Genomic DNA, 22,334 nt, shown 5'->3' on the forward strand with positions numbered 1-22,334 from the left:
TAATTCATAAACTTTAGGGAGTTAAGTGAGAAACCATATATGATCATCACTCAAGTTCCCAAAGTGTACTCGGAAGAATCATGTTTGTTACCTACCACTGTTTTGTTTTATTATGGTATTAAATTTATTTTGAGGTTTCAAGTTGCACTGGCCACAAGTTTTGGTAGTTTTCCTGGAGAAGTATGGGATAGAGAGATTAAGAAGACTGTGGCATTCCAGTCAAGTCAGGAAGAAGAAAAGTTGTTAGCTATTACCAGCAGTAGTCAACATTTTCCTGACAGTTCTAGACAACAAAATCAATGTGAAAAAGAAATGAGTTTATATAGGAATGTGGCCAAATCATCATAATTTACAGCTTTTTTATATGTATCAGCCAAAACCAATTAGAAAATATAATCGAAAAGAAGATTCCATTCATATTAGAAACAAAAACTAGAAGGTAATTGGGAAAACACTAAAAAGAAATGGGCTTGCACTTATATCCGTAACCAGTTAACAGTGGACACACTGGATGGCGGTATTCATTTTTTACACTGCATTTTTTTTACCTTTTTAACTGTGCATATATTACCTCTATAATAAGAAAAAAACATATATTTTAAAATTCTAGCCACAAGTCTAGAGCCAGTCAACATAAATCAATAAAACCTACAAAATTTTAACTTTTCAACAAGCATACATTCACTTCAAATAAGGAATATACTTATTATATTCTGGGAATTAAACAGAAAAGTACAACATATAGCAATAATTTACGTACAGGAATGATGCTGGGCTGGCAACAGGGCAATGGCCTTCACTGCTGTCTATCCTCACGGCTGATTCACATGGAATCTAGGATCACCTGCACGTGGTTCCACATGCTTGGAAGAGCAAAATGCAAGGGAAGGAAGTGACCACTGATGGACAGTTAAAACATCATCCATCCCATTCACTAGGGAAATACTCCATATTGTTTATTGGCAGAGATTCAGATGAAAATCTCACGTGGCTACGAACCTATGGGAGGAATTATTTTTAAAAATGAGGGAATTCCCTGGCATTACAGTGGTTAGGACTCTGTGCTTTCACTGCTGAGGGCGTGGGTTCAGTCCCTGGTCGGGAAACTAAGATCCTGCAAGCCGAGTGGCGCGACCATAAAAATACATAAACAAAAACAAATAGTCTGTCAAGGGCTGCCTACTGACCTAAGTACGTGTGTTGTGAAAATATGCAGATCCACACCCTAGGTAGAGCCTCTCTATAGCTTGATTTCTTGAGTATAATTCTGGCCAGAAACATTCTCCTGTTTAAGAAATAAACTGCACAGAGAGTGTCAGGTACTGGGTTTATCTGGATTTTAAATTTGAATGCCTCTGAGATTACAGCCCAGCATCATTCCTGTACGTAAATTACTGATATATGTTGTGCTTTTCTGTTTAATTCCCAGAATAAAATAGTAAGTATATTCCTTATTTGAAGTGAATGTATGCTTGTTGAAAAGTTAAAATTTTGTAGGTTTTATTGATTTATGTTGACTGGCTCTAGTCACTGGTCATGGAGTGGACTGGTGCGGAAAGGCCACTGACCACCAGGCAAGACCACTCTGTGCCTCTCCAATGTCTACCATTTTCAGTTTATCAGGCAACAGAAACTGCGCTCCACTTAGTTGACCAGCTCTTCATGTGACTTTCTGGTCATTGGGACTGTTGGGGGGAAACTGCACAAAGCTCCTTTCCTAGCCCCAATTCCAGTTTCCCTTTCCAAAGGGGAGATCCTGGTGCTCACCCCACAGGCTCACAGACAGGCATGAGCCAGATCAGCCACCACTGTTGGAAAAGGGCAAAATCCATTCTGTCCTTCCTTTCTTCCTAAACAGCCAGGTGATAAGTTAACATGTTATTAAACATTAAATACGCTGAAAATTTTATAGGCCATCAGCTCCACCTGCCCACGTGATTTGGAAACATGAATTGCAGAAATTCAGCTCCCCGGCTTGCACAATGCACACTTCCAGCAACACAAGATGCACCAGGACCCCCTATCTCCCTATACAGCCAGGTGAAACTTCCTCATTGTTTAAAGGAGATTAAAATGTAATATTGATAATTTACTTTCATTAAACAAAAACACACTATAGTATTTTGGGAACTGTATATAGTATTTTGGGAATTGTATACAGTATTTTGGGAATTGTATACAGTATTTTGGGAATTGTAGGAATGTTGTGATTACAGATACAACTTACCACACAAAGGGGAGAATCCTGTACAATAGAAAAATAAACCACTTCCACCTTGTGAGCACAGAATGAGAAGATGGCGGTGTATGAAGTAGGAAGCACTCTCTTCAGGCACAGAATCCGCTAGAGCCTTGATCTTGGACTTCCCTCTAGAACTGTGGACAGCAGATTGGATATGTGGGGTCTCTGTACGGCAAGAATTCAAACTCTCTATTGAGAACTGATGCTTCAAAATGCAAGCATACAACACAGATTCAAAAATATGTTTACCATGGAAGGTTATAGAATTATATTTGGAAATGAAATAAAAGAGAAACTCAGGTTCAAATGAAAAAAAAGAAAAAGAAAAACCAACCATACTCCTTGGCCAAGCATTCCTGGTTAAAGAAAGTCTAAATTTTAAAACCAAAAAGTGGTGGGCCTGGGGGAGGTGGAGAGGGAGGTGGAGAAGCATCCTTGGCTGGGTCCAGCCTCGAATGGGGGAAGCCTTGGCAGCCATCTGGTGCGAGGTCACGATAGCACGTGCTCCAGAATGCCTTGTCTAATCAGCTGCTCGCACTTCCACCGAGGTAGAAAGTGCTGAGGGAAGAGGGGGAGGAAGACAAGGGAATGAAAAGAATGTTAAATTACACGATGCATCATTAAAAAGCAGCAACGCATTATATATATATATTTCAAACTCCACCAGCTAAGTAGTTAAAAGCTAAACTTAAGTATTTTTGCTATTTTAATCAACTGAAACGGATGTCAGCTAGAGCTGTACTGAAATCTGAATTTTAAAAACAAATTCACGTTTTGCTTAAGTTAAATTTAACTAAAGAGTTTTGAATTCTAGTAGGTATTTTCCTTCCTGTTTGCATTTTAAAATCTACGCACAGAAAACCCAGGTAGGTGAGATTTGGGGCGCTGGATCACAAGTGGTGCAGCAACAGCTCATTAGGAAGGCACACGGAAGGAGTGTCTTCTCCACTAAACCTCTTCTAGGATCTGAGTCTGAACAGTCATTCTTCTACTAACAGTGCAACTCTTCTCCCATATTTTCCAAGGACTAAAAGTCATGGTAAACTATGACATGGGTGCTGGTCACACGCTGTGTGTGAGGATGCCAGTGCCTGGCTAAGGCTCATCCTCAACGTCTCCTGAGAGGACACTGCTCTCGTCCTGAGGTGGAAAGGAGTCTCCTTGTCTGATTCCCTCTCAAAACACCAGGGCTTAAAACAAAAGTGAACATTTACTAAACTCTGGAGCGGGGAGGTGCAGGAGGTGAGGCAGGAAGACTTTCCAAGCTCACAAGTGACCAAAGAAATCTCAAAGACGAGACAGAGATACTTGGGTAAAAACAAGAAACAGTACATCAGAAAGTGCAGTGTAGATAACCCTAGAAAGTAACTGAAGGAGAGAGTGTGCAAAGTATTCAAGGAAGCGGATGCCACTTCAGTTCACCTGACCGTCCTCCACAAACTCAAAGGCCTCAGGTGAGACCCATGACCAAAGAAACTCCTCCAAACCAGTCATGAAGACCCATGGGCCAAGGACTGTTGTCTAACTTAATGGAATTTTTAAAAAGCCTTAAGAATATAAAATGTAAAAAAAATAAAAAATAAAGAGAGAGAAAAAACTATAGAGTTGCTCATTTAACAATTATTCCAATATCTACTAAAAAGAGGGAGTTCTGATTTCTGGACAACCAGAGAAGCATGCTTGCCATAGAGTCAATAATAAAGGAATGTACAGTAGGAAAATGTTTCCCTATTAATATTTTACATTATGTGGGTGATCTACAATACAGATTTTATAGAAAACTGGTTTCAGATGTGCTCAGACATTTTAGAAGCCCCTTAATATCAATTACAGTAGATTATGCTTTTAAGTTTCCCCATTTTTATAGGGTGATACTGAGAGACAAAGTCTCATTAAGAGGAAGGCTTCTGAATGCGCCACACAGTAAACAGCAATCGTCTAACAGCAGCAGACGGAGGAGGGACTGGGTTTCGGCTGCCCTGGCCCCACCCAGGCCCTCCCTGCTGAGGAGTCTTAGCACACTTGGTGGGAAGACTGGCCACAAAGCTCGAGAAAGAAATTCAACCACGGGACAGTGTTTGGGGTGAAGTGCATTTTCTCAGATCTTGCTTTATGAGGCTAGCTTTGTTCTTGTGAACCCAGAGCTTCACCATCTATTTTCTATTCATTAGTATCCTTGGAAGGGAAACTTTTGCCTTAACAACCAAAGATTTTAGGGTACCCTGAAAATCTGTCTTTAATAATTTCAACTTTTGTTTCAGGAAACTAAAACTCCAAGGGTACTAGTAAAATAAGAGACCAACTCACCCTCCCTTAGGGAAATGAGCTAAGAACCACATAACCAGAACCATTCTTTGGCTCAACAGAAGAAACAGAAGTCAACAAAAGTGACTAGGGTCATTAAATACCGACCGTCTCATAACAAGATGGCAGGCAACAAAGGAAAGAGTGGTTTTTACTAGTTCACCTTTCCTCCTATGCTAATATGACTACAGAAAATAGAGATAGGATAAAATAAATTTAGCTAATGTGAATTCATCTAATGTGAACTTGAAGATTTCTAAGGAAACAATAAATTGAGATTCTTCGTAAGGAGAAATTTAGTGAGTTACAATTTCAGTCTTTCCTTATTAACTTCTATTATGTTTATATATTAAATACTTAGAAATTTTTTGATCCATATCACTATTTGTTAACTAAAGAACTAAGATTTAAAAGGTGAAGAAGTATAGGCTGAAAACTAGTGCTTAGCACCTTTTTAATAAATAATAATTTGAAGAAAGGAGCTAAATGCAACAACTTAATAGCCCCTTAACTAGAATAAGACCCACTGTGGCAACTTCCCAGGGAAATGCTTAGTATTAAATTCAAGCAATACCCTAGTAAATTATAGCTAATGCTTGAGCATGGGTTTGAACTGCATGACTCCATCAAATATGCAGATATATATATACACACACACATATATAAAACCTGTATTGTCATTTTACAGATCTTTAAATTGACTAAGTATGGGGAAAAGTTTGTGTTCGATTAGAGATCACAAAAGGTGGGATCAAAAGAACTAGGGCTTGGGTCCTAATTCTATTCAAACTGTTTTAGCTTCCGGCCTTTGGGTGAGTCATTTATCAATCCCTTTGTTTTTGAGGCAGAGATAGAAGTACTCAGATTTCCGACTGTGTGGGGAGAGGGGAGTCTGTAGGCACCCCTAATCCCTGTGCATTGTTCAAGGGTCAACTGTAATTAACCCTTTCTTACTATATGCAACGTTTGCTTCACGTCTTTACATTTAGAAAAAGGACAAAAGAGTATTTTATAATAAACATAATTCCTACAATACAAATGATCATCACAAGGTGATACTTACTTTGCTACTGGTTCCAATATTTTCGTCATTCAACACTCTTACAAAATTTAAAGTATCTTAAGACAATAAATACCTGGCTATTTTTTTTTAATAGGACTGAAGTACCATCATCAACTTCAAATTCTCCATAGTCTTTTAGACACCGCACCTGAAAAGAAAAACTGATGTCTTATCTAAATTACTTTATAATATGTAGAAACCATAAAGTAGATGGGGATTTATATATACCCATATGAAAAGTATTAGGCTTTCTCTTTATTTCTTCTCTGTGTACTTAGGCCTAGTACTCCTTCCTGTGGTATTCTAGTGGTTCTAATTGTCCTGTTTTGATGGGGAGGAAGAAAAATGGCAAATCTCCGAATATATGTGTACGTCAGCACTGACAGCAAGGAAACCTAAGGAGCTGCCAAAAAGAGACAACGTCACTGGATTGTTTTCCCTCTGCAAATTGTGAAAAATCAAGCAGTTGAAAACACATCTACAGGGACTTCCCTGGTGGTCCAGTGATAAACAATCCGCCTTACAATGCATGGGACGCAGGTTCAATCCCTGGTCAGGGAACGAAGATCCCACATGCCATAGAGCAACTAAGCCCATGCAACTAAGCCTGTGCACCATAACTACTGAGCTTGCGCACCTCAACTAGAGCCCACGTGCCGCAAACTACAGAGCCCACGCACCCTGGAACCCTCGTGCCACAACTACAGAGCCCACATACCCTGGAGCCCATGTACCACAACCAGAGAAGAGAAAACCCGCACGTCACAACTACAGAGAAGCCCGCGCACCACAACGAAAGATCCCTCATGCCTCAACGAAGATCCCACGTGCCACAACTAAGACCTGATGCAGACAAAAATAAAATTTAAAAAAACCCCAAAAAACCCCCCATATCTACAAAGAAAAGAGAACGTTTTAGATCTACCCCAACCTGCCTCTTACAGATTCCTCCCATAAAGTATCAATATCTGAGAATAGGACATAAGTCTACAAGATTTGTTTTACAGATTCTGCCAATCTCCTTTGATTGATTGATTCAGACTCTTTCCCAGTATTACTTAGAAGCACACTAGGAAAGAAAAGATACAGACTCATGCTACAAGAATCAGGAGAGGGTCTTAGTTGGAAGGTGGGAGGGGTAAGGAGCCTGATAACCACTTCTGCAACTGCAAAGAAGGAACATTCAAAGGCAGCCCCAGAAATCTCAGACGTGGCTCAGCTTCAAGTGCTGCCACAGGAAGGCGGGCGGGCATTTTCATCTCCTATGAGAGTTCAGACCTCAGTTTATTCTCCAGAGTACTAGCACTGGTGTTAGCAAAGCCAACTCCAATGGCAAGTCTCAGATTCCTACTTTTCCTGGATAATTTCATGTCCTGTGATTCCTCTGCAATCCTACCATGACTCCCAAAGGTATTTTAAGTTGGTTTGAGAAATACAAGAAAAATCCCCACCACCACCAGCATTTTGCTTCTTTAAATAGACTTTTATTGTGGAAAATCTCAAACACATTGAAAAGTAAAAAGGCTAATAAACTCAATGTCCCACCAACTGGCTTCAACAACTATCAGCATGTGGCCAATCTTGTTCCCTCGCCCACTTCTGGGTTATTTTGAAGCGAAACCTAGACATCATTTCATTTAATCTATAATTATTTTAGTGCTTATTTCTATAAAATAAGATTTTTTTTTAAAAAATCCCAATACAATTATCACATCTTATTAATAATTTTTTAATATTATGAAATACCCAGTTAGAATCCAAATTTCCCCATTTTGTCTCATGAATTTTTTTTTAAAGTTGCCATGCTCAAATGAGAGTCAAACGAGAGCTACACATTACACGTTTCTGATATGTCTCTAAGTCTCCTTTAATCTACAGGGTTCTCCCCCTTCCCCTTCCCCTTGGCAACTTGTTTGTTAAAGAAACTGGGAAGTTTGGTAGTTTCCCAAAAAACAGATTCTGTTGTGGACTCCTGTGGGGTCATTTAACATGTTCCCCCATCCCTGAATATCCTATAAACTGGAAATTAGGTGTAGGGGCTGGATCAGATCAGGTTTAGTTTTCTGCAAATGGTGTTATGATGTTGTGAAGCACAAAATGTCTGGTGTCCCTTTCTGTTTTTTGGGTTTTTTTTTTTTTGGCTGTGTTGGGTCTTCATTGCTGCGTGTGGGCTTTCTCTAGTTGCAGCGAGCGGGGGCTACTCTTAGTTGCAGTGCATAGGCTTCTCATTGCAGTGGCTTCTCTTGTTGCAGAGCACAGGCTCTAGGAGTGCAGGCTTCAGTAGTTGCAGCACACGGGCTCAGTAGTTGTGGCACACAGGCCCTAGAGCACGCAGGCTTCAGTAGTTGCAGCATGTGGTCTCAGTAGTTGTGGCGTGTGGGCTCTAGAGTGCAGTCTCAGTAGCTGTGGCGCATGGGCTTAGCTGCTCTACAGCATGTGGGATCTTCCTGGACCAGGGATCAAACCTGTGTCATCTGCATTGGCAGGCGGATTCTTAACCACTGCGCCACCAGGGAAATCCTGGTGTCCCTTTTTGGATGTTAAGATTGATCAATGGGCCTAGGTGCTATCCATACCCATCCACTACTAAGGTCTCTCTTAAGCTTTTCACCTAATGCTTTAGCAGCTACTTGCCTCCATGCATTAGGGCTACAAAATGGCATTAATCTAGTTTTTTTATTCCTGCTGCATTTATTAGCTGGAATTCTTCTATAAAAAAGAGATTTCCCTCGTAAACAATGTGGCTACCCTGAGATAGAATTTGTGCAGTAACGGCAGATAGATGCTTGACTCCATTCTTTCATTTACCATTTTCCAAAATGAGTTTCCTCCTTCATATTCTCCAAGGAGCCCCAAAGAGGTTTCAGTTTTAAAACTGTTATTGTTAGGTGTCATTATCATTCATGCTTCTAACGCAACTGATGTGATGCAATTCACCGCAGTTTATCATTTTGATGCTCACATTGTCCTTTCTTTGGCTAATGCGAGCTCCTTCGAATCAGTTCCCAAGTCTTCTCAGCACTCCCCTTATAGTCCTGGATACTTTCTTTGCTTTCCATGCTCAGCTTGTACATCTTTAATCTATTTGAGACCTGGAATCAGCCATTTTCCCCCCAAGAGTCCTGGTTTCCTTTCACGGGAAATGGCATATAGACTCAAGAATGTGAGGCTTCCCTGGTGGCGCAGTGGTTGAGAATCCGCCTGCCAATGCAGGGAACACGGGTTCAAGCCCCGGTCTGGGAAGATCCCACATGCCACGGAGCAACTAGGCCCATGAGCCACAACTACTGAGCCTGTGCGTCTGGAGCCTGTGCTCTGCAACAAGAGAGGCCGCGATAGTGAGAGGCCCACGCATCGCAATGAAGAGTGGCCCCGCACTAGAGAAAGCCCTAGCACAAAAACGAAGACCCAACACAGCCAAAAATAAATATAAAAATAAATAAAAATAAATTAAAAAAAAAAAAAAGATAGGCCAAGAGCTAGAGAAATTCCCTTTAAAAAAAAAAAAAAAAAGAATGTGGATGCTCATGGCTACTGGGTTGGTCCTTGTTTCTAGGCCTTTTCAGTGGACAGAGCTAAGAAATACTTCTTTAGAAGAGATGATTCAACATGAGCCCATGCTATTACTTTTTTGCTCTATTCTTCAATATATAAAGTGTTTATTATTTAAAGAATATTATATTATTCTCAGGAATATTATTACTAATAACATTATTACGAATAATATGATTACTAAAAACAGGTTAAGATTTGTTTGTAATTCTTTTCATCCTTAGTATGTACCCACTAGGGAAATACAATCAATCTATGTGTTTTAAAGTAATTTAAATAACCCCAGTTTGACTAATCTACCAACAAGAAACACAGGTTCATTTGTTTCATTTTGCTTTCAAAATGTGTAGGTTGGTTTTCCACTTTGATTTCATTTTGTTTTAACAATATGTAAAATATTTACATGGTTCCAAAGTTAAAACTTTTAAAACAGGTACAGTCAGAAAATTTTGGCTGTTCCATCCTATTCCTGCCACCACTTACAGGTAAAATTTTTGGTTTGAGTTTGTTTCCTTTCTTTTTTGTGCTTTGCTTTATTGTGCTTCTCAGATATTGCGTTTTTTACAAATGGAAGGTTTGTGGCAACCCTGCATTGTCAGATAATGGTTAGCATTATAATGCTAATGTATATTCAACAGACTACAGTATAGTGTAAACATAACTTTTATATGTACTGGGAAACCAAAACATTTCGTGACTCACTTTATTGAATATGCACTTTACTGTGGGTCTTAAACCAAACCCATGATATCTCCAAGGTATGCCTGTATAAACTAATATATATTCATATACCCCTTTTCTTTTTTTTTTTTTTAACATCTCTTTTGGCGTATAATTGCTTTACAATGGTGTGTTTGTTTCTGCTTTATAACAAAGTGGATCAGCTATACATATACATATATCCCCATATCTCCTCCCTCTTGCGTCTCCCTCCCACCGTCCCTATCCCACCCCTCTAGGTGGTCACAAAGCACCGAGCTGATCTCCCTGTGCTATGTGGCTGCTTCCCACTAGCTATGGATTTTACATTTGGTAGTGTATATATGTCCATGCCACTCTCTCACTTCGTCCCAGCTTACCCTTCCCCCTCCCTGTGTCCTCAAGTCCATCCTCTACGTCTGCATCTTTATTCCTGTCCTGCCCCTAGGTTCTTCAGAACCATTTTTTTTTTTTTTAAGAATCCATATATATGTGTTAGCATACGGTATTTGTTTTTCTCTTTCTGACTTACTTCACTCTGTATGACAGACTAGGTCCATCCACTTCTCTATGAATAACTCAATTTTGTTTCTTTTTATGGCTGAGTAATATTCCATTGTATATATGTGCCACTTCACCCCTTTTCTTAGACAAAAGTCATCACAGTCTATGCATTAAAGAAAAATCCATTTTAAAAAGGTATACTTACTTCTATATATAGGCTTTTTGGAGGTTTCATATCCTGTGTGATGTCCAAACCTTCATCTCCTCCCAATGACCTCATGTAGGTTGCAAGGGACTTTTTGTAATGATTGAACCATTCCATCTACAAACATAAAGATGGCCATTTGACAAAGCTGTAAGAAAACAAACTTGCAGAAATTATATACTAATCCTTTCAGAAACAGCACACATCCCCACATGGATCATTACTACGACCATTCATTCAAACTACAAATATTAGTGACTGCCTGTTATGAACCAGGCACTGGTCTTGGTACTTAGGATCATTTAACAAAGTGAACAAACATCTCTGTTCTCACAGAACTAGTATCCCAGCATACTTAATCACAGACCTAAGGAACTTTCCACCAGAAACCAAACCACGAAAAATACACCATTTCAGAATTATGATCTCTTCAAACTTCAAACTCTGTATTGACAGGTTTTCTGAAAGCTATAAAATGCTGTTGAGAAAAACACCCAAATGTCCATCAACTGATGAATGGATAAGATGTGTACATCCCTACAATGGGATTATTCAGTCATAAATCAGAGTGGAGCTCTTATATGTGTTACCACATGGATGAACCTTGAAAACATGCTGAATGAAAAACACAATAGGCCACATATTGTACGATTCCACTCATATGAAAAATCCATACTAGGCCAATCCATGAAGAAAGTAGAGCAGTGGTCTCTAGGGCCTGGGAAGAGGGGACAGAATATGTTCTGGATAAGATGGTGGTGATGGATGCACAACTCTATACACTGAATTGTATACTTTAAAAGGATAAACTTTAGGGGATGTAAATTATATCTCAGTAAATCTGTTTTTTTTTTTAATTGTTGAGAGAAATTAAAGAAAACCAAAATATGTGGAAGGATATACCACTTTCAAGGATTGGGTGATTCAGTATTGTAATAATGTCAACTGATCTATAGATTCAATTCAATCTCAATCAAAACCCCAATTTTTTAAAAAATGGAACTTGATAAATTGAGTCTAAAATTGGCAAGGGAATGCAGAAGGCCAAAAGCAGTGAAGACACTGAAAAAGAAGAACAAGATGGGAACACTTACTCAAGACTTATTATAAAATTCCCATAATTTAAACAATATGAAATTGGTACAAGGACAAATAGACTAAGAAAGAAGAGAAAGTCCCACATCCAAAATCCACAGATATATTGACATTCAATTTATGACAAGTGGCACTATGCACAGAGCAAGGGGAAAAGAGGACCTTTTCAATAAATGATGCCATCTCAATATCCATACTCAAAATGCAACTAGGCTCTTACATTATTCACAAAAATCTATTCCAGTACTGTAGATCTCTTTGTGAAAGGTAAAACAAGATAACTTCTAAAAGACAATACACATAACCTTCATTAGTAAAGTGTGTGTGTGCGAATACATACACACACCCCTCCCTTAGGCTCAGTAATTTGCCAGAATGACTCACAGAACCCAGGAAAGCACTACACTGACAATCACAGTTTTATTGCAGATACAAATCAGAACGAGCCAAAGGAAGAGACACCAGGATGAGGTCTGGGAGTCCCAAATGTGAAGCTTTGAGTATCCTCTCCCTGAGGGATCAGGACACACCACCCTCCTGGCACAGTGATATGTAACAACACACACAAAGTACTGTCAACCAGGGAAGCTCACACAGCTCTGGGGTAACATTACATAGGCTTGAGAGATTGATCAAATCATGATTGATTGAATCACAGGTGACTGAGCTCTACTTCTAGCTCCCCTCTCCTCTCTCCAAGTTGGACTAATATCAAGAGGCTAAAAGCCCCAAACCTGAGGGGATGGTGGGAACCTCTGAATTTGTAGCCAGCTGGTCAGAAGGGAGGGTGGCCTTGGGAACCTCAAACTTTACGGCTGGTATCTGAAGTGAGAGCAGTCTTAACCTATGAAGTTTGGTCTAACTTTAGGTAGTGTCCAAAGTCACTGCAACACCATAGGCAATATGACCCTCACTTTGTAAATGAGGGAATTTAGGCACAGGGTGAGGTCGAGTCACTTGCCCAAGATCTGACAGTGGCAGAGCCAAGGTTTGTACACAGGTTTGCTTGGCTCCAATCCTGTGTCCTTAAATATTGTCCCTTAATGACTGGATAAATCAAGAATTCAAATATTCACATTGATAAGCAAATTATGTATACCCACATATTTTATGGAAAATCTCCCAATAATAATGACAGTTTTCTCATCCTACTGATGGATCACTAACAAGTAACATAATGGGACCCTTTATTTTGTTAAGTAATAGTAGTTTTCCATATAGCATTTAGAATTACTCCTACCATTCTCATCACAGTATATACTACAGACCAAAAATTACTGAAAAACAAATGTTAAAACAAAAAAAGAGAAATACTATAAATACTATTACAGAACACTGCCATAACCTCAGCGATTTTCCAAATTGACAAACTTGAACAACAGTGCTGACTTACTTCTTCAGCAGACATGTGAAATCGTAAAGCACTTGGCAAGACACTGCCACATTCCCACCTGAGTGCTCTAATCCGAAGCAATCGGTCATACCTAGGACATTAATAAGGTATTAGATGGCATAACAGAGGGATATCAGAAGTCGTTTTGATCAAGAGAGACTCCAGACTCAACCACCAAAATTTAACATGTGGACTTTTATTTGGTTCCTGAGGCAAACAAACCATTGTAAGAGGACATCTTTGGGACAATGGGGAGAATAGGAATACAGACTGGATGGATGCTGTGAAGTCGGGTTCATTCCTTTAGGTATGAGAATCATAGTGGTCACGTAAGAAAAGGTCCAAAAGGTCCTTATTTCTTAGAGATGCATACTAAGGTATTCAGTGGTAAAATGCCCGATGTTCTACAGTGTTTTAGCATAGACAAATAAAAGAAGATGAAGCAATTATGGCAAAATGTTAAGAATTGTTAAGCCTATATGATGGCTCCATGGGGGTTTGTAACATTATTCCCTAATTTTATGAATACTGCAATTTTTCATTATAAAAAAATGTTTAAATAGAAAAAAGAGAAGAAGTTAGAATGCTTATAAAAGGGAGACAAATCTAAGAATTTCTGTTATCCATATAAAATGGTTAATTAGGAAACCACATGGGAACCCTCCACTGCTCCCTGCCACCCCGGCAAACACAGAGAAGCTCACAGGTATGCTACAGTGCAGCGCTGATTTCTTAACAAAGAACAGTGTCGAAACTTGATGGTTGGTATCAAATCACTTCGTCCACCTGACTTTGCTTCATTCCTGGTAAAACATTTAAGGAGGAAAAGAATGTCTATTTCAGTATAAGTCGAATTTTCCAAGCCAACTAACAACTGACTCCATGCTTGTTTTTATCCATTTATGTTAGCAGTTAACCTACCCAAATAGTACCTGCCTCCACATCAGAGCTTTTGCTAACATGTTAAAAGATAAAAAAAGCCAAAAGCTAACTAATTTGCCTAGGATCACACTCCTAGTGTTTTGTTTAGCCATGTGGCACTTTGCATTTTGCACACTGATTAATCTCCATTGTCTCCAAAAGACAAATATCATGTTTCCTCACTTTTTGGAATCCTTTTTTCATGGTGGGATAAGAGACAGATCAAATATCATGGTGCATAAGATTATGGCCTCACATCATGTTCTTATCCTATGGAGTCCTCTTTTTGTGGTACTTCCAAATCCTCATTCTAATAAAGTGAGCTAAGAATTCTGGAGTCAGATGGTCTTCCACTCATCCAGCAAATATTTATTGATCTTCAACTATGTGCATGTTCTGTACTTTAGGGTCCTTCACACAGAGAGGGAGAAAATTTTGGTTTACCCTATAAAATATATATCTCCTTGGATATTAGATGAGTACTGCACTTTAAAACCAGATGTATGGGAATTCTCTGGTGGTCCAGTGGTTAGGACTCTGCACTTTCACTGCTGAGGGCACAGGTTCAATCCCTGGTCAAGGAACTAAGATCCTGCAAGCCTCAAGGCGCAGCCAAAAAATAAATAAATAAAATAAAATAAAACCAAATGTACAATTGTTTAATGGGTATAGTGCTTCAGTTTTACAAGATGAAGAGTTCTGGAGATGATGGTGATGGCTATATGACATTGTGAATGTACTGAATACACTGAATTGTACGCTTAAAAATGGTTAAGATGGGGGACTTCTCTGGTGGTCCAGTAATTGGGACTCCGCACTTCCACTGCAGGGCAGGGGGCAGGGAACTAGGATCCCACATGCCCCACAGTGTGGAAAAAAAAAAAAAAAAAAAGTTAAGATAGCAAATTTTATGTGATGTGTATTTTACCATAATAAAAAAACCCTGGAAACAAAACAAAACAAAGTCAGGTATACAGAATGAATTAGAATCTACTCTGGGGTTTTAAAAGGAAACAAATACAAAATATACGTGCCTGCTCCAGGCCCTGAAAATAGAGGTAAAATATATGTCCCATTTTACCATGTCTTCTAGATTTGTTCTATACACTTCTGCCACTCTACAAACGTTAGATTTATTCTCCACATTTTTTTTTTTGTTTTTGGCCACACCAAGAGGCTTGTAGGATCTGAGTTCCCCAACCAGGAATCGAACCCGTGCCCCCTGCAGTGGAAACGCAGAGTCCTAACCACTGGACCACCAGAGAATTCCCTATTCTCCACATTGTTTACAATGTGCTCTGGATTATAAAGAAATAGTACAAATAAAATACACCCAACCTAACATCAGAGTACTTTATTAGGTACATAAGAACTTCCTTAAAAAACTCACATTTACACATGAGTAATTAAATAGGAATAGATTTCTTCTGACAAATAATTTTAACCAGAAACTGGTAATAGTGACTGACCCCCGAGAACCAAACTAGGAGGATAGGGCACAAAATTTTGGATCATGAATTTCCAGATGGTTGAATACAGGAAAATCATCCTCTTACTGGACCAAGGCCTGTTAGGCCACCTCCTAAATATGTCTATAAACTGTTCACTTTCTCCCTAGTCTGGCTTACCTCTCCTGTCACCTGCATGACCAGCATGCCTCCCTATCCTCTCAGCCCCTCCGTCTACTATCCACACAGTAGCCAGGGTGGTCTTTTAAAACACAAACATGCCTCCACCTGCCCCACATGCTTAAAAATCTCACCCGGTGTCACCCTTTGCCTGCTCACTAAGTTTCAGCCACACTGGCTTTCTTTAATGATCAGTTCCCTGAGCATCCCACCCTCTTTCATGACTCAGGGTCTTTGCATATGCTGTTTCTTCCACCTAGAATGCTCTCTGCCCCAATTACTGCCTCGCTAAAACCTGCTTCTCCTTCAGGCCCCAGCTGAAATGTCTCTTCCTTGGAGAGAACTTCCCTGATTCCTCAATCTACTAATATTTTCAATTCATTATTCTCTCTCCTAGTGTTGTTGTTTTCCTTCATAGCATGTATTCCAACTTGGTGTATCTGTATTTAATATCTGCCTTCTGCCTTACACTGTGAGGGTCATGGGGGCAAAAATCTTGATTATGTTGTTCACAATTGAAATACCAGAGCCATTTATCAGCTCATAATTGTTTAGTACATATCTGTTGAATGAGCAAATGAACAGTTTGGGAACCTGAGTTCAGGACTTTACATTTCCCTTACATTTACTGAAGACCTGCTGCAGTTCAGTTCCTTGTTCCATCTTATCTATCCTTAAATACAGTAACTGCAAAATGTGCCTACTGTTCTGTGTACTCCACAAATCTTAACAGCATGGTACTGATTTCTATGTCCAACTAACTGATGAAAACACTCCCTAACAAGGCCAAACATGAAACCTCATATTGCAGACAGGTTGAAATCTGAATACCTTGCCTTTGATCCAGCAGTTAGTACTCTGTGTCTTACTCTTCACCAAATCACAGGACCCTATGAAGTTGGTCATTCAGCCCAAATTCTCCACTGGGCCAACTACCATGCTTGGCTCTAAATAGCCTGTAACTCAAGAACCCTCTCACCTACCAAGCCTTCTGTAGCACTAGTTCTCAGTGAACTCCATTCAAGATATTGCAAGTCACTGCTGCTCCTGCTAAGTTTACAAACTGCCTGTTCTCCTTTTAACCCACTAAGTCTTCTACTAATGAAAACAAGCAGTAGAAACAATACATTTCACTTATTAAGGTTGTTACTTACTCCTGTGTCATCTCTTTTAGGTCCACCCCGATTCCTTTCAAGTCATATCAGTCAAACAACAAATATGTATTGAACATCTACCATGTGCCAAGCACTGTTTGAATCCCCATGGACATAGCAGTGATTAACACAAATCCCTCTAGTTCTGTATACTTAGGGTATGATCAGGCTCACAGAGAATTAGAAAAAACAAATCATATCTAAAATCTAATGTTGGGACTTCCCTGGTGGCACAGTGTTTAAGAATCTGCCTGCCAACGCAGGGGACATGGGTTCGAGCCCTGGTCCAGGAAGATCACACATGCCGCAGAGCAACTAAGCCTGTGCGCCACAACTACTGAGCCTGCACTCTAGAGCCCGCGAGCCACAACTATTGAAGCCTGCACGCCTAGAGCCCGTGCTCCACAACAAGATAAGCCACCTCAATGAGAAGCCCGCGCGCCGCAATGAAGAGTAGCCCCCGCTCGCCGCAACTAGAGAAAGCCCGCGCGCGGCAATGAAGACCCAACGCAGCCAAAAATAATTAATTAATTAATTAATTAAAAAAATAAAAAATTAACAAAAATAAAACTAATGTTAAGATTATCTGATTTCAATATCATACTTCTTAAATTGTTTTAAAATATCAATCTTATCAACTTACACATCAGATTGGTTTTGTTCATATAAAGCTTTCATCTCCTCCAGAACTTGCCTGAGTCCATCCTCCTAGAACATATAAAATTACACTCATTAATTCCCCCACCAAGTTTGTAGCAATATTTTATCTATGTTTATCTTTGATTTATGTATGTTATCAAAAACCAATAGTATGGGACTTCCCTGGTGGTGCAGTGGTTAAGAATCCACCTGCCAATGCAGGGGACACAGGTTCGAGCCCTGTTCCGGGAAGATCCCACATGCCGCAGAGCAACTAAGCCCATGCGCCACAACTACTGAGCCTGCACTCTAGAGCCCACGAGCCACAACTGCTGAGCCCATGTGCCACAACTACTGAAGCCCGCACGCCTAGAGCCTGTGCTCTGCAACAAGAGAAGCCACTGCAATGAGAAGCCCATGCACCACAACAAAGGGTAGCCCCTGCTCATCGCAACTAGAGAAAGCCCACGCACAGCAACGAAGACCCAACGCAGCCAAAAAAAAAAAAAAACCAATAGTCCTTCCACACCTACTAGGATGGCCATAATAACAAGTGTTGGAGAGGATGGGGAGAAATTGGAACACTTGTACAATGCAGGTAGGAATGTAAAATGGTACAGCTCTGTAGAAAACAGTCTGATGAGTCCACAAAACGTTAAACACAGAATTACCATATTATCCAGCAATTCCACTCCCATGTATATACTCAAGAGAACTGAAAACCTATGTTCATACAGAAACTTGTACACAAATGTTCAGAGCAGCATTATTCATAACAGCCAAAAAGTGGAAACAACCCAAATGTCCAATTGATGAACAGATAAACCAAATACTGTATATCCATTCAATGCAATATTATTCAGCCAAAAAAAGAAATGAAATACTGATACATGCAACAACATGGATGAACCTCGAAAACATTATGCTTAGCGAAATAAGCCAGACACAGAAGGACAAATATTGTATGATTCCACTTATCTGAAATAGGCAAATTCATAGAGACAAAGTAGATTAGAGGTTACCAGGAGCTGAGGGGAAAGAGGAGTGGGGAGTTATTGCTTATAGGTTATAGAGTTTGTTTGGGGTTATGAAAAGTTTTGGAAATAAGAGTGATGGTTGCACAACAATGTGAATATAATTAATGCCACTGAAGTGTACACTTAAAAATGGAAAATTTTAAGTTATGTATATTTTACCATAATTAAAAAAAATAAAAAGGAATGAATTACTAACACAAAATACACAATTAACATACTGATTAAGGATAATCTTGAATATACGGTACTGAGAAAAGAAGTCAAACAGAAAGGAGTACACACTGTATGCTTCCAACTGGCCCAGTCCAGAAAAGTTTGCAACTCCGAGCATGCTGACTCCAGAAATACATTTAAAAAGACAAATATAATCTGTAGCACAGAAAGAAAATCCATGGTTGCCTAAGGCTGCAGATGGGAGGTAGCTAGTAGCTACAAAAGAGAAAAGGGAATCCTTGGGGTGACAGAAATCTTGATTGGGTTGCTGGTTATAAGGATTGTATACATTTGTCAAAACTCAAATGTCTATTAAAATGTGTATTTTGTTGTATATAAATTATACCTCAATAAAACTAATGACAAAAAAAAATCAATAGCCCTACAGAAGCAATAATGCATGACAAAAGTACATAAGTAATTTATTGTTTACTGGAAAATGATCTTAAAAGGTTACTACCAAAAAAAAACACCACTGCTAGAATAGAAAACAGAAAGGTCAAAGGAGATTTTCTACTTGAGCAAATCATTAGAGAAATCATTAGGCAAATCATTAGAGACAAGCAAATCAAAACCACAATGAGGTATCACCTCACACCAGTCAGAATGGCCATCATCAAAAAACTACAAACAATCAATGCTGGAGAGGGTGTGGAGAAAAGGGAACCCTCCTGGCATTGTTGGGGGGAATGTAAATTGATACAGCCACTATGGAGAACAGTATGGAGGTTCCTTAAAAAACTAAAAATAGAACTACCGTATGACCCAGCAATCCAACTACTGGGCATATACACTGAGAAAACCATAATTCAAAAAGAGTCATGTACCCCAACGTTCACTGCAGCACTATTTACAACAGCCAGGTCACGGAAGCAACCTAAATGTCCATCAACAGATGAATGGATAAAGAAGATGTGGTACATAAATACAATGGAATATTACTCAGCCATAAAAAGGAATGAAATTGAGTCATTTGTAATGATGTGGACAGACCTAGAGTCTGTCATACAGTGTGAAGTAAGTCAGAAAGAGAAAAATAAATACCGTATTTTAACGCATATATATGGAATCTAGAAAAATGGTACTGATGAACCTAGTGGCAGGGCAGGAATAGAGACGCAGACATAGAGAACAGACTTGTGGACACAGAGGGGAAAGGGGAGGGTGGGACGAATTGAGAGAGTAGCACTGACATATATACACTACCATGTATAAAATAGATAGCTAGTGGGAAGCTGCGGTATAGCACAGGAAGATCAGCTCAGTGCTTTGTGATGACCTAGAGGGGTGGGATGGGGAGGGTGGGAGGGAGGCTCAAGAGGGAGAGGATATGGGGATATATGTATACATATAGCTGATTCACTTTGTTGTACAGCAGAAACTAACACAACATTGTAAAGCAATTACAATCCAATAAAGATATAAAACACACACACACACGAAATTTTCCCTTGGAAGGATAAAAACATTAGAATTATAAAATTCATAAATGTCACACAATAAGTCTGTCAACAAGCAACCCCTACACCTGAAACATTGTAAACCAACTATACTTCAATTGAAAATTTTTCAAAAAGGAGAAAAAAACCACTAATGCTATAACAACAACCAAAAAAAAACCACCCAAAACAAAACAAAGATAAGCAACCCATCTACTTTTAGAGCCAAAATATACGCATTAGCAAAAGTGCTTTGGCACTACTGGTATAATTACAGAATTACACTTTACTTAACCCTGCTCGAATATAAGAAATGATTCCTGATGAAAAATGAAAGCATGATTTCTACCTTCTCTTTCATCAGCTGGTTAAAAAGAGATCATGGAAAAGTCTGATTTATTAGAATTCAGTTAAATATTCCATTTATTACAAATATTATTTTAAGGAATAGTTGAAACTCTTGCACAATTAGTAGATCAGCAGGTATACAAAAGAGAAGTGTGAAATAATTTTGTAAAGATACCTAAAATAATTTTCCTAAAAACTCACTTAAACTTTTACCAGTTCTGCATGTAGAAAGTGCATAATCATTCCAATTTGCTGCATACAGCACCTAACCATGAGGGATTCTGGAATGAACAAGGCAGAGTCCCTGCTCTAAACCAGCCATCATCTGCCTGGGAAGAATAATTCTTGAAAGTCTGTGTGGTCAAGGGTGTGTGGGGTCAATCAGATCAATTCTTGGTCTCAGCTCAGCTGTGCCAGTGGCTGGTCCCGAAGGCAGGCACGACTGCAAGAAAAGGTGCACCTCCGCCAACTAAGACCCAGAAAAGCGAGTGATTTTACAACTTCTGAGTCCGCCCCTGAGCCCCCCACCCCGAAGTGCGAAACCAACACTTATCCTAAAATGTGAGTGAAAAAGAGAGCTGGACTAAGGGTCTGAATAGCCAGCACCGTGGGCAGTCTCTGAGCCTTTGGGCTGGTTTCCTCCCATGTACCACGACCCCCAAAGGATCTAGTCTTCTGACCCCAGCGGGGCCACATTTGACAGCCTCCACGCCTCTGCATTCCAGCGTCTCTACTGAACCTCCCACTGTGGTCTCCTAACTTTTTAGATGAAGTAACTGTCTGAAGTTGCAAGAACAAAAGACTGGACTCTAGGAAACCTGTATTCAGATTGAGGCTCTGGCTCCAATATGCTGCAAGTTCAGGCAAGTTCCTTAAACTGGATCCATAATTTCCGCGGCTCAGTTTCCCCATCCGTTAAATGACCTAAGTGTCAAACTGTTCTTTAATGTTCAAAACAAAACTCACCTTCTCCAAACACTCTTCCTGCTGACCTCCGATGTTTACTCCGCTACCAGAGAGAGAAGCCTCCCGAGATGCCGACCTCTCTCCTCCCCCACTATCCATCCCGTCTCCAGCCCTGTCCTCGTAGCTACAAGTCCTGCTGTCGCAGGACACGGCTTTCAGCGCCCGCTGACCGGGCCGTTCGGACCATACACAACTCTCGTGTGGTATACTGTAACCACCCAGAGCCATTCTTTCTTCTTTTCGATCCATTCCCCAAAGTGCCGCCACAGTTATCTTCAAAACACGAAGAGTTACCCCATCGCTGCCCTGAAATGCCTTGTGAGTGAACAGCAAACCTCCCGGCCCCGGAGCCCCCCGTGCGGCCCGCGCACCCCGCGCCGGTCACCATTCCCCGGCGGGGAGAGGGTGTCCGCACCGCCGGCTCCCCGGCGGGGCTGCGCTCACCGCATCCTCCCAGGCGCGGCCCTAACGCCCCGCTACCCCGGTCCAAACCTCCGCAGTGCAACTCACACCTGCGTTCCAGCACCCGTCTCCGGGCCTCTCCAGCGCGTCACCGGGGCGAGACGCCGACCGTCCAGCCCGCACGCAGGAAGCCGCAGAAACCAACCCGGCCACATCCACCGCGGAGAACCACGGGCACACCCGCCGTCCCGTCCCGGCTGCACAGCCCCCAGAGAAGCCACCCCTGGGAGGCACCCGCCCGCCCACCGCCCTCACGTTGAAGGCCGGCAGCCTTCCCTCGGCCGCGCGGTGCAGCTCGCGGACCAGCTCCATGGCCCTCTCGCAGAACATGGTGGACGCGCCGGCCCTTACAGACCACCGGCTCTCAGGCAGACGGCCGCCGACCAGGCCCTACGGTTTCAGCTCCTACAGGTCCTCGACGAGCGGGGCCGACCCCGCCTCCGCCCCGCTTTGGCGCCCAAACACGCGAC

The 22,334-nt window shown here is 40.7% G+C and overlaps 1 protein-coding gene across 3 annotated transcripts; it reads right to left on the reverse strand.

Moving 5' to 3' along the window:
* Positions 1-1,501: 1,501 nt before the first annotated feature.
* On the reverse strand, positions 1,502-22,299 carry GINS1 (GINS complex subunit 1). Of its 3 annotated transcripts, none has more exons than XM_059896423.1 (7): positions 22,120-22,299; positions 17,404-17,468; positions 13,762-13,860; positions 13,058-13,148; positions 10,570-10,686; positions 5,683-5,757; positions 1,502-2,800 (listed from the first exon to the last, which is right to left on the reverse strand). In XM_059896423.1, exons 1-7 carry the CDS (start codon positions 22,192-22,194, stop codon positions 2,732-2,734), a joined length of 591 nt encoding a protein of 196 aa, XP_059752406.1. In that variant the 5' UTR covers positions 22,195-22,299; the 3' UTR covers positions 1,502-2,731. The 3 variants fall into 3 exon arrangements, with proteins under 3 accessions (XP_059752406.1, XP_059752405.1, XP_059752407.1); XM_059896422.1 differs by lacking the exon at positions 22,120-22,299 and adding an exon at positions 21,915-22,060; XM_059896424.1 differs by lacking the exons at positions 13,058-13,148; positions 13,762-13,860; positions 17,404-17,468.
* Positions 22,300-22,334: the final 35 nt, after the last annotated feature.

Source organism: Balaenoptera ricei, chromosome 15, assembly GCF_028023285.1.
Source record: "Balaenoptera ricei isolate mBalRic1 chromosome 15, mBalRic1.hap2, whole genome shotgun sequence".
Taxonomy (NCBI): Eukaryota; Metazoa; Chordata; class Mammalia; order Artiodactyla; family Balaenopteridae; genus Balaenoptera; species Balaenoptera ricei.